This window comes from Candoia aspera, chromosome 1 (genome assembly GCF_035149785.1).
Source record: "Candoia aspera isolate rCanAsp1 chromosome 1, rCanAsp1.hap2, whole genome shotgun sequence".
NCBI classification, from domain to species: Eukaryota; Metazoa; Chordata; class Lepidosauria; order Squamata; family Boidae; genus Candoia; species Candoia aspera.
The window spans coordinates 294,452,114-294,467,149 of record NC_086153.1 but is presented as its reverse complement, the minus strand read 5'-3'; the positions used below and the strand labels follow the sequence as shown (position 1 = coordinate 294,467,149).

Sequence of the window (15,036 nt, the reverse complement as noted above, 5' to 3'; positions counted from 1 at the left end):
ATTCTATACCCTACTGGGTGATATATAGGTCACTAGTATAATTTGATATACTGTTGAGTTGGGCAATTATAAGGTTTCAAAGGACAATAGAAATATACTAATTCAGATTCCTTCTAGAGATCACCCAGCATCTGTAACCCATCACTTTTGTAAAAGAAAATAAATATTTTAAATTTAAAGAAAACTGATCTGCTATAAATAATATGACGAAGTAGTGCATAAATGCCAGAAGTACTTCTAATGCAAAAAATAGAGTTTTGGGAAAGAAGCATGACAACCATTAGTTCAACAAAATTGTAGATGCTGTTTTTCAAAGGTTGACTGGTTCTGCTCCAAATCTATTCTAGATAGAACAGCTACTCAGTTTCACTTTTACAGGCTACTCTAGTTACTAGTAAAGTGAATTTTTAACCTACCTTCTATATATTATTCTGTTTTACACTGGAATCTATATAGACTTCAAGAGAAATAAAGGTATCTGGAGCAATTGGACCCTGTGTATCTCTCAATTCTAAGAGCCCTTGTGTATCAGAAAATGTAAGTTATCTAACATGAAAATCAGATATTATTGCTTGATTATACAATGTGTACCATTGCTCTTTTTAATATATGAAGTACAATAGAAATTTTATTCTTGGTCAAATACCCTAAAATTATTTCATTACTTTCTTAAATGATTATGTGGCATCAAGTCAGTGTCAACTGTTAGCAATCACATAGATTTTCTCCAGGAGCATCTGTTTCCAACCTGGTCCTTCATCTCTTCCAATGATGCACTCATTGCCACAGTAACTGAGTCCATCCACCTTGCTCCTGGTCATCCTCTTCCTCTCTTTCTTTCCACTTTTCCCAGCATTATAGACTTCTCCAGAGAGCTAGGTCTTCGCATAATGTGTCTGAATTAGGATAATTTGAACTGGCATTTGTATCTTGAATGAGAACTCTGGGCTTATTTGTCTGATGATCCATTTGTTCATTTTCTTGGCTATTCATGGTATTCTCAGGAGTCCTCTCTAACACCAAAGTTTCAAAGCATCAATTCTCTTTCTGTTTGGCTTGTTCAAACTCCAGTTTTTGTTTCCATAGTGTCACAGGGAAAACCATTGGCCTGCAAGATTCTGATCTTTGTAGGTATGGACAGATTATGGCATCTGAATATCTTTTCCCTCACTGCTACTTTACCAAGTGCTAGTCTGTGATGTATTTCTTGATTGCTGGTTCCTTTACTGTTGATAGTTGATCCTAAAAGGTAGAAGCTATCCAGGATTTCAGTATCTTCACTGTCAGTTCTAGGGCTGGTTGCTGTACCTGTTGTCATTATTTTGGTCTTCTTTAATCTTATTCTGGTTTTTCCACTGTGCTGCTGTCATTACTAGTTCTTGTATTGCATTTTCAACTATCAGAGTAGTGTCACAGGCTATTGATGTTTCTTCCTTCAATTTTAAAACTACGGTCATCTTCCAATCCAGCTTCCCCCAGTTTATATTCCACATATAGGATAAATATGACAGCCAGTTTGGGGAAGTGGTAAAGGTGCTGGCCTAGAACCAGAAGACTGTGAGTTCTTCTTTCAGTCTTTTTATGATGTTCTGTCTGCACAGTACTGTTGCTTCCTGACCTGTGTATAGATTTTACATGAGGACAATGAGATGTTCTGGGATAGTCTCTTAATCGTCTATATAAAATACTATTGACTTTCCTTTCACTTTCCTTTTTCCTGCTGCAGCTTCCAGACCCTCAAAATCTGCTCAGAAATGGGGGGGAACTCCAACCATCTAGAGCAAATTCTGAGGTATCCGGTGAGCTGTGAGTAAGAAAAAAACAAATGGTCTGCCCATGTAACTTTGGATGCCATTTGCTGTTATTTCTGTCAGCTATTATCTATTGTCATTTTCGATATACACTTTTAAAACAAAATCTTGACTAGTCTTAATTTTTAGGCATCAATGACTCCTAATTTCAAAACGGATATCCTTTTAATTGTCTCCTGCTTTCTCTCACTTAACATTCAAAGTCACTGGGAGTCAGGTGGCATATTCATTCATCATCATCACCATCATCCACTAGAGCCTTTTCTTGTAGGTTAGCCTAAGTGGTATCCAAAGGTCTAGTTCAAATTTTCTGTTCTTCTGCAGACCTCCACGTGTCCTCCAAATCTACTGTGGAGGATTATGGAATCCTCTGGAGCAGATTTGGTGAACCAACAGTGGGAAGAAGGAAGAGAAACTCATGTTGCTTGAGTAGAAGCTGTTTGGTGAAACACTAGATTTATTCTTTGATTAAGGATTCATGTGCATCATAGAAATTAAACTGCAGGGACTAGTCCAGGCAGTCGCCAAGAGTCAAAACCGACTCCAAGGCACACACACAGACACAGACTTTTGTATCATACAGTTACACTGGCAACTCTTTTGTGAAGCTGCTAGAGGTAAGTAGATAAAAAAGTTTGAGCTTATTTTACCCCTTGTGCTGTCTTTCTGGTTACTACCACTGAAGTAGATGTTGTATTACCGTTCAGAGTATTTGTAACTTAATTATTAAAAAACCTCCTAGTTTTGTTTGTTCTTTGGATCTGTGTAAGGAACATGTTACTTAATATCAGTACAGATACTCTGTTGTTTTCTCTTTGGCCATAAGATGGCATTTTGTTGCTTCCATTTTAAGATACTACATGATGCATCTGATGAAGTAGTCTTTAGTCTCTCAAAGTGTTTTTTTTTAATATAGAATGAGTTAAGTCTTTGAAGTCTTTTATTCTTTTTGTGAGAGGGCAATATTGGAGTTTTAGGAATAATGATTATGTGGAGTTTACTTCAGAGGAAGCATGCACTGGATATGGAATCTGTAGGGAGGAAATTTTGCAAATGTGTCTGAAATTGCTTTTTGCTTTCTTCCTTCTAAATTACTAGTTATCAGTTGTTGATTTGTATTATCTCAGGTATCATGAAAAAAAGTCTCATAAGGTTGCTGTATCTAAATAAACAAGGAAGAAGTGTTCTAATGCAATACATTTTTAATGCAATAAGTTTTATTAGTATGTAGCAGGTTGCATTATTACTACAAATTCATTTGCAATATCCTTATAGGAAATAGGAACAGGAGGTACTTGTCAATGGAAGATTTGTGGACTTAATCCTACTACAACTTTAGCTTTGTACTTTGAGGTGGTTAATCAGGTAAGAGAAAAATAACTGAACATGCTTTATTGAGAATAACTGAAAATTTGGTAGTTTTACAATTAATTAAGTGTTCCTTCAAAAGTTCTGTTACTATTTTTTATGAAGATAGACTAATGGCTAGTTATAATGCCTTGACTGGCTTTAGGGAATATTATTTAAATATGGCTATTAATAGAAATTAAAACTAGCAAAACACTACAGAAGAAGTCATGTAATAATCTATCAGTTGAGTTTTCTAACACACATATTTCAGTGCTTTTTTAAAAAAAATCCTACTTTATTGATAACTTGTTTTTAAAAGAAGAATCAACATATCCCCAGTTGATAGAAAAACTGAGTAATTAATGCTAATCATTAACTAAATGTAGTTTCCTTATATTTGCATCTTCAAATAAGGCTGATCAAACTGGCAATTATGACTGCAGAGAAGGAAAGCAGCAATTACTTTCTATTCTCTGCCTCTGTCTTACACTACTTCTTCCATCAATTATAGTTTCCTATTTATACAGTATACCTCTGAAGTAATAGATTAAAATTATTTTAATCAGAAGAGAATCACAACATAAAATTAGAGTGTGAAGAAAATATGGGATGAAGTTGCTTTGTTTGACCATTAAGGAATGAAGAAAAGTGAAGTGAATTCTTCACTTGAATTGTGTCAATTTGATGAGATATTGTAAACAGTAGTGCTTTATGATAGAGAGAGGAAACAGGAAGGTTCCAGTTTATCTTATCTGTGCCATAAACTCAATAGATAGCTGTACACAAATATCATCCCAGCACCAACATCTATAATATGAGGAAAATAGTATTGTTTATCTTTAAAAAAAACTGTTATAGTTACAATGTTATGTGTAGCACTTGAACATTTTTCTGTGTTAAGAATTTTTAGCATGCCCTATTTAATGTAGAACAGGATGTGTTTTCAGTGTTAAGAGCCATTTTTGTTTTGAGAAATCTATGTGTATTTCAAAGTTGCTCCAGTTTTAGTTTTATTTGTAGCTAAAGATGGAGAACAAATTTACTGATTTGTTAATTTAGCTAGCTTTAGACAGGTAATTTTTATTTTTAGAACGGATTGTGTAATACAGTTACCACCTTAAGTTCCCTGTCATTATCTCATTGTTGTTGTGATTCTTTCTACCTTTCTCTTGTCAAAACAGCACAACGCTCCAATTCCTCAAGGTGGACGGGGTGCAATCCAGTTTGTGACTCAATATCAGCATTCAAGTGGACAAAAACGAATTAGAGTAACCACTATTGCTAGAAAGTAAGCATCAGTTTTTGATGTAGCATTCTAGACATCTATATGATATATACATTAGTTAATGGTATCTAATAGGGAACTGATGTTTTGGTAGGCAAGTTGAAACCTTACATCTTGGGTTGCAATATGGAACCAAGTTTATATGCTTGAAAAGTTATAGTTTTAGTTGTTGTTTCAATTTGAGTTTGTTGTATCAAAAGAAAGAGGGAAAGATCAAACATATTGTAGGATAATTTGTCAATATTCATTTTAAATCAGAGACCTATACACAATTCCACTGAAGTACAAACTGGTTTGTTAGGATATTGGAGGCAAAAGACAGGCCTGTGAGGCTGGGGCGTACAACCTCTCTATGCACATATATACAAATATTTGTATATTTGGAGATATATAAATTAGAATGTACATGTGACTGGATGTAGCTGCAAACCATTTGGTTGGATAGTGAGGTCAATGAGATAGAGTGTAACTGTGAGATAATCAGGCTAGGACGACAAAGCACTAGTAGTTTTGAGAGAATAAAGAGAGAGTATTTCATAAATATAGTTTCTTTCTAGAGAGGTTTTGTTATGGGGTTTATCAAACTGTCCCTAGTTCCAAAAGTCTAAGTTTACCTCCTGGTATCTTTTTCCAGGCTATTGGAAAAAATGGCTTTCTGAGTATTTTGTGGTTGAGCTGACAGTTTATTCTTCCCTGGAAAAGTGTATTTGGGAAGGGTGTGTGTGTTAATGTATTTATTTACACTAATGCCATATTTTCTCCTCCAATATTCATTTGGGTATTGTTTTTAATTATGTAAAAGTAGAATGCAAATTTCATAAAATAAATATATTGTATTTATTTCATAAAATAATATTTCTGCTCAAATTGTAAGTCTTGATAATCACTAAACATTTTATTTAAAATAAAACATTTTGCCTGCAGTGCAGATCTGATATGCATTTAGAATCCTGCAGAGCTGCCCATGTGGATTAGGAAGGCTTTTTCCTACTGTGGATTTTATTTTGTCTTATTTTGGAGGGTAATACAGTCATTATTGATCATATGATAGACATATACAATAAATACTGGGTATGATGTAGAAAATGAAGTTGGTTAAGGAAGCAGAAAAAACCGATGTCTTGCTTTGTGCAAACAGAAGTACTTTATGCTAACATGAAGTCACTCTAGATAACAACCATCAAGTTTTGCTGGGATTGGGAGAATTTTCAATAGATCAGTTTATTGCTAGTATGCAGTGATACTACTTTTTTCAGGGAAACATTAATTGCTTGTTCTGCAAATAATGTTTTGCTGTGGTGTTGAAAGTGAATATGAAAAAATGTTAAAACTTGATGTTCAAGGCAACATTATAAATTGCTGTCTCTGCTGTTCTTTGGCTAAATATGTGATAACATAGTCGCTTTTTTTTTTTTTTTGCAGCTGGGCAGATGCTCAGACACAGATTCAAAACATCGCTGCTTCTTTTGACCAGGAAGCAGCTGCCATTCTTATGGCAAGATTAGCAGTGTACAGGGCTGAGACAGAAGAGGGACCTGACGTGCTTAGATGGCTGGACAGGCAGCTTATCAGATTGGTAAGGCATTCAAAATGTTTTAAAATCTGTTTCCTTTCAAGGGTGAGGTTTCTTCAGTGATGTTTATCTTGAGTTTACACTTAGGAAGACTTACTTGTTCCATATTTGTTCCTCAACTGTTCGTTTCCATTATTATAGATAGAAAAGAACAATTGAGATACTATGTTTAAATATATGCACCATGACAGTGATCTTGTATGATTAATTATTGTAACTCCTTCAAAAATTTCTATGGAAATCAGAGGATTGGTGGAGCTTGTTTTGGGCAGAGTAACAATTAGGAAAGCCTTTTTGAGTATTTATGTATAGTAGACATTATTAACCCACTTTTTGTTGATTAAACAATTCCTGTGTTACGGGTTCTCAGAGGTACAGTACATACTGAGCTGGATCCAAATCTTCCATAAGCAGGGCCTGGCTTCAGACAGAGCATTTCTGCTGCTGAATAATTGGATAGGAGGTAGTTTTTATTATTCCTTCCTTCCCACTATCTATTTCAGGACATGGAGCTCCTCTAGAACACTATGAAACATTACTGGAGAATTAACAAAAATCACTTCCCTCCTCTTCTCTGACTGCTGAATCAGAAATTTCTGCCTAGAGCTTTTCTCAGGCTATGAGCAGAGTGGTTTCTTTGAATTCAGTCTATTGAGATTCGGGTAGTGTATATGCTAGTAAATAGGTCTATATTTAATGACATGAAAGGAAAAAAGGGTGGTATTTTGTTGTTGTTAATCCCCATTTGTATCTAAACATAAAATAGTTCTCAACTAAAGTAGTAAAACATCTTGCTAAGAACAAGTAAGTTCTGCACATACGAACAATCCAAATTAGTGTCATGCTATTTATAAAATAGCAGTTGCATTACAATTACTTTAAATAGCTGTTGTGAGCCCAGTGGATTATGATCCTAGTAAAGGAGTAGGTGTCTTTAACCTAGGTAATGTCCAAACCAGAGCTCTCATGTTCGTTATTTGCCTGCAGAAAGTTCCCACATGTCTCAGTGCAAGTTTCCTTCCAATGTGAAGTAGATCCTGAACTGGATCTTCGGTTAGCATCTGTTGCTTATTTATAAGAAATATGCTCACTCATGTAGCTGCCACCTGATACACTGTTTCCTAAAGCCGTGCTTTTTGATTTCTTTTAGGACTGAACATGTCCCTCTTCTAGGTCTGATGCAAATCCAATACTTTAAAAATACATAAATCCATAGGTGGGAATGATAAACACTAGCAACACCTTCTCACTGGATGATGAAAAATATTAGGAAAATGGAGATTGGGTTTCTAACCTGATGTATTTTGTGTAATGAAGTATTAATGTAAGAAACAAAAATATTTATTTGTAGGTGATTGCTATTCATATAGTTTTTGTGTTAACAGAGTTTCTCTCCACATTTGTAAGTTGGACTAGTTTTTCTCAGTAGCTGTGTTATTCAAGTAGAACTTTATTGTCTGGAAATCGTAGTTGTGAGCATAGTTGAGAGCAAAAGACAAGTGTACAAAATAGAGAAACTATTACCTATAGATCATTCCCAACTGTTAAAGTTGATGGAACTGTTGTCCCTAATATTTATGGGACATGTTTTTGGTATAGTGACTCAAGCCTCTCATTAGTACTTTTCTGGAGCCTGGTTTGTAGTCTTTCAGAGGAAGATATTATATAATATTTTACAACATCAAAATATATTAAAAATGCCATACTGAACACACTGACTTTTTTTTTTACCTCCTAGTGCCAGAAATTTGGAGAGTATCATAAGGATGACCCAAATTCCTTCAGATTTTCAGAAACTTTCTCCCTTTACCCACAGGTGAGTAAGAAGAAAGTATGATTAAAGTTTGACAAAATCATGTTGTGAATGCAGAGTAATGTGTCTTATGAAAGATTAGGAGTGAAGTACAGTAGATTCAGTGGATTTATCAGGAAAAAAAATAAATGTGACCTCTATCTTGGAGATTTTGAGGCAAGCACCTGGCCGATGGAAGCAGAATTGCCTGTCTCCGGTCCTCTGTAAAAGTGTTAGAGATGAGGAAGGCAAGGACCTATGAAAATGTGATAGAGACAACCATCAGCAGTTCTAGAGAGGCTGCCTGAGAAGGGGCAAAAACAGTAGGTTACCCTCTGCTTTGTGGAATTTCAGTAAACTGGATGCACCGTATTTTGTGCATGGGGTCCATTGGTGACAGGATCTAGACCTCTGCAGAGAAGTTGCAGGTGTTATAGTAGAAAACAGGGTCTTAATAATCAGACTGGAAAAGCCAGGCTGATTTTTTCTCTTAGAAAATATTACTTGCAACTTTTCAAGATTAAAATGATGGTCTGACATTTTGAGAAACTGCTTGATTTCATCATCCACTAAAATATTCATTATGTTTAAAAGTTTGATTATAAGATCTACATACTGAGACAGCATTGTACGCATTAATCTATAATGTAGCTGTTTCAAGAGGGGATCCATATTATTTAGATAATATTAGTGCACTGATCTGAATTTGATGCACAATTAGCTTTTACATTTGCTACAAAAGAGTTACGTTGGACTTGTTTTCTTTTGCAGTTTATGTTCCATTTAAGAAGATCTCCTTTCTTGCAAGTTTTCAATAACAGTCCCGATGAAAGTTCTTATTATCGCCATCATTTCATGCGTCAGGATCTGACTCAGTCACTTATAATGATTCAACCAATTCTTTATGCCTATTCTTTCAGTGGACCTCCAGAGGTATAGCACATAGGAAAAAAAAAATCCAAGGGACAGATTTTGCTTTGTCCTGTTTTTTTCTACGCATATCCTATTTTGCTACAAGTGCTCAGATCACTTTTTAGCTTGAAATGTATGTTAAGCAGATAAAATAAGTATAACATCAAAAATGTACGAACTAAAACAATTGAATATGTCTTAATTTGTCACAAAATGCTAGACCCAACATTGATTGATGGCTATGGAAAGAGGAATCCTTTTTGTTGGGATAGGGATTTCTAATGATTATCTTCCCCTTCCAAAATTTAATTTTGCCCAAGGCAGAAGTGGGAACATCCATTATTGAGGACTGCTTTTTAATCAATCAATGGTGCTAAATGCCATCAGATTGGTATTCAATACTTGCCCTGGCCTGGCATTTTGGCATTGCTTTTGGATGCTGCTTCCCAAAAGTGCCTAGAGGAGCATATCTGAATACTGCTCAGTGTTTTCTGAAGGGAGGACCAGGAGGTTGCTAGCTGGGCATATTGCTTGGCAATAACTGAAGCTGCCCGGAGTCTCCTTGGAGTTGGGTGGCACCTAAATGTAATAAAATACATACATAAATAAATAAGATACAGGATGATGGTTCACTGCTTTTTCCAGGCACTTTTCCAGTCTCTCTCCTTTTTAAAAAAAGGCCTTTTGTACTATATTTATATCTATCAGAGGTAAGGAAACTTCCAGTCCTCTTATATAATGATTTAATGCTGAACAGAACATGGGTGAGGGTTAAATGTATCTTACTCTAAAATGTATTGCTTAATGAATCAAGCTATCAGGACATGTCAAATAATGAAATTATACACTCCTTTGTTTATTATTATTATTATTATTATGTTTTTATCATATACTTTTGAAACTTGCTTTTAAGATTCATGCTTAAGCTATAATTGAGTCAAGATAGTAATACATTCTAAATGTTATTTGATTTCCTAACTAATTGGCACAAAACTGTCTTTAAACCTTTTCAATTTTTTTCCAGTATATTTAATAAATCGTATTTCCTCTTTATATTAGCCTGTTCTTCTAGACAGCAGCAGTATTCTGCCTGATCGCATACTTCTCATGGACACCTTTTTCCAAATTCTTATTTATCATGGAGAGGTAAGAGGAAATCACTTTTGCTTTCTTTGGAAAAGACTTTGAGTAGTAACGTCAGCCAATACATGTACAAATTTTACTATTTTTGAAATGGCACTCAATCTCTGAGGTAGCTTATCATTTAATTTGGGGAAAAGAGAGCTCTCAAATCAGCAGTGGGCAGGTCCAGAGCCAGAAGTGGGCATAACAACCCTTCTTTCTTTTTCATAATGTTTTTCTTTTCTTCTCTCTGCTATATCCATTTCTATCTGTGTTCATTTCTGTATCTTCTTCTTTGCCCAGTATGGAAGAGACAGGCTGATATGCATATTCTACAATATAATATTCTTTATATTTCCCATAAATGGTTACAATATGAGATTCTGACAGCTGATATAGTGCTATCTAGTGTAGCCATTAAAGAATCTGCTACTACCAATAAATCATATACTTTTTAAAGTTTTGATCAATTTGAATTATCATATAGCATGCATGGAATTAAGTAGGCAATTTTGTGTCAAATATGACATAAATATAATTAAGATACTTGAATATTAAATACTCATAAACATATTTCTTGAAAATGTGAATGTATTGTCTATTTGTTGTTAAGGATTTAATGAAGTGCCATAATTGATGAGTTGTTTTTAATAAAAAAATGATTGCAATGGTATAACTAATCACTAGTATAACTAATCATTAGATGGTCTACTGTGGTATTATCTTCCATGTACTCTTTCAGTGTTTTTGTTTTAGTTGTTATTTACTTGCTTTAATCCTATTGCACAAATCCCCTTAGAGTCACCCTGTAATTGAGGCAGCATACATATTGAATAACAACAACAATAATAATTTAATTGTTTTGTCTTGATCTAGCAATCTTACTATTAAAACTGGTTTATATTAAATTTTGACTAAAACAATGTTGAATTATTGCCTCTAGACTATAGCTCAGTGGCGCAAATCAGGCTATCAGGATATGCCAGAATATGAAAACTTTCGTCATTTGCTCCAAGCTCCGGTTGATGATGCGCAGGAAATTCTTCATTCAAGATTTCCGATGCCACGATACATTGATACTGAACATGGGGGTAGTCAAGTAAGTTACTTTGATTCCTATTTGGGGGATTACACTGATAAATAAAAAAACAGATTATTTGGTGGAGTTCTTTGGTAAGCTTTTATTTCATCTAATTAAAAGGAGCATCATTCAGTATGAATTATCCTGCATGTTGAACTTGGGAGGGACAGTCTAGCTCTCAAATGTATTTTCTGGTATAATCAAAATATACACACAACAGCCTGATTGCCAGTCGGGGGCCAGTTGTGGACCTCGGTAAGTGCCTTAAATCCTGTCATGCTTTCTCCAGTGCAGTATATGAATGACTTGAAACCTCTAATGTATTGAATTAGCACATTGCTACTCAAGGATGTGGTATTTGGCTGTTAAAGAACAACATCAGTGTTTAGGGCTGTGCTACTCTTTTGATACACATTAATACTTAAAGAGTAGTGTGTGTGTGTGTGTGTGTGTAACAGAAAACTTTTAGTACTAGTATGCATTGATCTTGTTCTTTGATGCTTAAGCAGATATATAGGTGAGGCTGTAGTGTATCATAAAGACTCACAGACTGTCACAAAGCAGCATGCAAATGCAGATGCTATGAAAACTGACCTTGTTATAGGAATCTGACAGGTGTACCTTATGTGACTGAAACAATTTTAACTGTTATTTAGTAAAATAATATTTTTGTTTATTTCTTTAAAGGCCCGTTTTCTACTTTCTAAAGTAAATCCTTCTCAAACACATAATAATATGTATGCTTGGGGACAGGTAAGTTTTAGTAAGTTTAATCAAACTGCATAGAATTAAAATTATATTATTTTCTGTGTTAACTTTCTGACCATCTTCAAATTAAGGACTAAAGGAAGATACTAAAATGAAGTAGTAAATTAACCACTTATTATCAAATTAAGAAAACATTTTATTGCTTTTTGCTAGAATCAGAAATATATTTCTGATGGAGAGTCTTGTTCAAGACTTTTTAAATAAGGCAAATTTTCAAAGTTCTTAAATAAGCAAGTGTAAATTTTTTTTATACATACTTTTCTTTGTCTCCATTTTCAGAATTTGATAAAACTATATTGGGTGTATTTAATACTGTGTATATCTACTGAAAAAAATAAAGTAATACTAAAGATAAATATTCTAGTAGATACAGACAGTCAAAAACTTGCCCTGCTTTTCTAGAAGGCAGATTGGTGAAATGAAAATATAATGTGCTCAGGAACCAAATTGCAAAGCAAATATGTCTGACTCCAAGATACACAGCTTCCATTTTTAACTTAGTTTTCTATTCTTACACCTATTTTGCAAAAGGCAAACTGATTATGTTTGAAGGCAGTTATTTTGATGGAGAAACTAAGTGTAAAGCAGAAATAAAACTAGAACCTCCAATGACACATGTCTCTACCTCACAGCAAAACAGATATCCATTCATTGATGGCAAACTAGTTAAGTTTAAAAGAAAACACCCTTGGGGCACAGAGACATTCTTGGAAATAAGGGTGTTGCTGTAGATCATTGTTTGTTTTACACTATGCTTACCTCACAGTATTTTTAAATCTATAAAAAATGACCAGGAGGAGCAGCAACCCTGACAGTGCCACATGTCTGCAGGAAAAGTGGTTGTACATGGGCGGTCCAACTGGGGACCCCAATTTTTCACAGCATCTTTTGACTCCTTATAATAAATTAATGTGACATAATGCCTTTATTATTTATTAAACAAATGTATATAGCTGCCCATCTACCAAAAGGAACACCAGGAGGTGAACAAAATAAAAATACATTACATTAAAAACAATAATTTAAAACAAACTGGTTGAGGCTCCAGTAAAAACTTACATCCATCTACCAACCACCCCATGCCAGCTCCATTGACATCCTGGCCCCACTGCTTGGGGGAAAAGCCAGGCCTGCACGGTTTTCCTGAGGGCCAGCAGGGTTGAGGCTCTCCGTACTTCTGGGCAGAGGCTGTGCTATAAGGCAGGCCCCATGACAGAGAAGGCTTCTGACATCTTCCATTCTGTTACAGGAATCTGGAGCACCAATTCTTACAGATGATGTCAGTCTGCAAGTCTTCATGGATCATTTGAAGAAACTAGCTGTATCAAGTGCTGCTTGAAAAAGTGTGGAATTTTAAACATGCTGACCAGTTGAAACATTATAGCTTTATTGTTCTTTGTATGTAATTGTAAAAATGAATGCCTGAGCTGCCTAACTACGTCTTAAAACAATGTAGTTTTCAAGTGAGAGTGAAGGCCTCACGATCAAAGGCCTAAGTACAAACATAGTTTTGAAAAATAAATGAAATAGGGATATTGGGAGAAGTCTTTTAGGTTGCCATGATTATACTGTAATTTGCCTTAGTCCATTGATATTAGCTTTTTTTTAATATATATTCTAATGGTGGAAAGTACCATTCTGGTTTGCACTGCAAAAATATGGCATATTCATGCTTATTTCTTTTCACTAGCAGAACAAAGAAACTGATGATAAAATACTACAAATCCAACTTGATGATATCTAAAAATATTTATTTTTTCTGTTTAGCTATACATGAATGTTTTAGTAGTTTTTATTTCCTTTTTCACTGTTCGGTAGATAAATTGTTTCTAAGTGAAGAAACCAAGCAAGTAGAGATTGAAAAAGAATGCCCAGTTATCCAAAGTTTATATTTTGACAGTCCTCTGGTGTTCTCTATCAATCTTGTAACTGCTACAATTAGTTCAAAGTCTATAAAATTTGAGTGGGTTCAAGAAAGGAGACAACTTAATACCCTATGCCTGTCACAAATGTCTTGGAGGGGAAAACAAAGAATTGTATCATAAATAAAAACACATTGTTGTCTGTTTCCCAGACATACTTTTTTTTTATTATAACAATATGATGCTGTGACATTGTGTGGTCTTGTGCTATGTTCTGCTTCTGTTTTGTTATTAAATTATATAGGTAGCAATTCTTCTCAAACCAGTGTTATATACTACATGCCATAATTACTACAAATCTGATAATATTTAGCTTTGTTTTCTTGGGAAAATATATATTTACACATATACATATCTTTAATAAAAAAAGTTTTTCTGTATGAATACAGATTGGCTTGTTGTAGCTATTTCTATACTCAGTAAATTACTGTTAACCAAATTCTTGATAAAATAATAAGGTATTCTTAAATATAGACACCAAGACATATCCTGTGGCCTTGCAGGCTATATATTATAATGTGTGAGCTTCTTGGCCTCCAAAACAAACATAAATTGAGCCTAGGAAGGAGTTTGACAGTAAATTTTAAGAAACAATCTTCTTAGCAACCTTGACCCAAGCATCCTTCATTCTGACTCTAGCAGAAAGAGAGATGGCATTTTGTAGCTTGACTGTGAAAGGACAGCAGTGCTTGACTGTTCCTCATTTCAGTTGGTCCTTATAAGAACTGTTATTTAAGTTCGAGATTGGTACCTGTGAGCTTTGTTTTTCAGACTCTAAGCCTGAGGCAGGAGCTATGCTTTTTACCCTACTGAAGAGTAGGGTAAAATTTTTCAAATGAATAGATGAAGCAGGCTGTGCTTCGTGCATGTAGGTTGAGATAAGTAAGTGAATATCAATACCCAAGTATTGAGAGCCAGTTTGGTCTAGTGGTTAAGGTTCTGGGCTAGAAACCAGGAGTCTGTGAGTTCTAGTCCGCCTTAGGCATGAAAGCCGGCTGGGTGACCTTGGGCCAGTCACTTTCTCTCAGTGCAATGTAGACTAGCCTCCTCGTGGTGCACCCCGGGCAACATGACTTGTCATGGCTAAATAGTCTACACATCTGGCTGCTGGACCTCACAAGGATTTCCCAGCAAGAAAAAGCAGCATGAACACCGAACTGCTATGCCATACAATTAAAAAACATACCCAAGTTAATGTATTGTCAGGTCCTTAATGAGCATAAGAAGAATCTTAGTAAATCAGCCAAAAAGTCTGCCTAGCTCAGCATCTTGTTTCCCAAAGTACTGTCTATGTGAAGCCCATAAGAACTTGAGCATGAACACATGGTTCTTAGTAACAACTTCTGTGGTTTGATTACAGAGTTTTTTTCTGAATCTTACCCCAGATTCCAATATCACAAGAAGGAGACACATTTTTACT

General features: G+C 34.9%; 1 protein-coding gene across 1 annotated transcript in view; it reads left to right on the top strand.

Moving 5' to 3' along the window:
- The window catches only part of SEC23A (SEC23 homolog A, COPII coat complex component), a 37,789-nt gene extending 24,020 nt beyond the window's left edge, over positions 1-13,769 (top strand). The window contains exons 11-20 of the mRNA XM_063290066.1: positions 457-537; positions 3,087-3,176; positions 4,343-4,449; positions 5,869-6,022; positions 7,758-7,835; positions 8,583-8,744; positions 9,783-9,869; positions 10,789-10,944; positions 11,614-11,679; positions 12,944-13,769. Of these exons, the coding sequence (XP_063146136.1) occupies positions 457-537; positions 3,087-3,176; positions 4,343-4,449; positions 5,869-6,022; positions 7,758-7,835; positions 8,583-8,744; positions 9,783-9,869; positions 10,789-10,944; positions 11,614-11,679; positions 12,944-13,033 (1,071 nt within the window). The 3' untranslated portion in view covers positions 13,034-13,769. The remainder of the gene's footprint in view (positions 1-456; positions 538-3,086; positions 3,177-4,342; positions 4,450-5,868; positions 6,023-7,757; positions 7,836-8,582; positions 8,745-9,782; positions 9,870-10,788; positions 10,945-11,613; positions 11,680-12,943) is intronic.
- Positions 13,770-15,036: the final 1,267 nt, after the last annotated feature.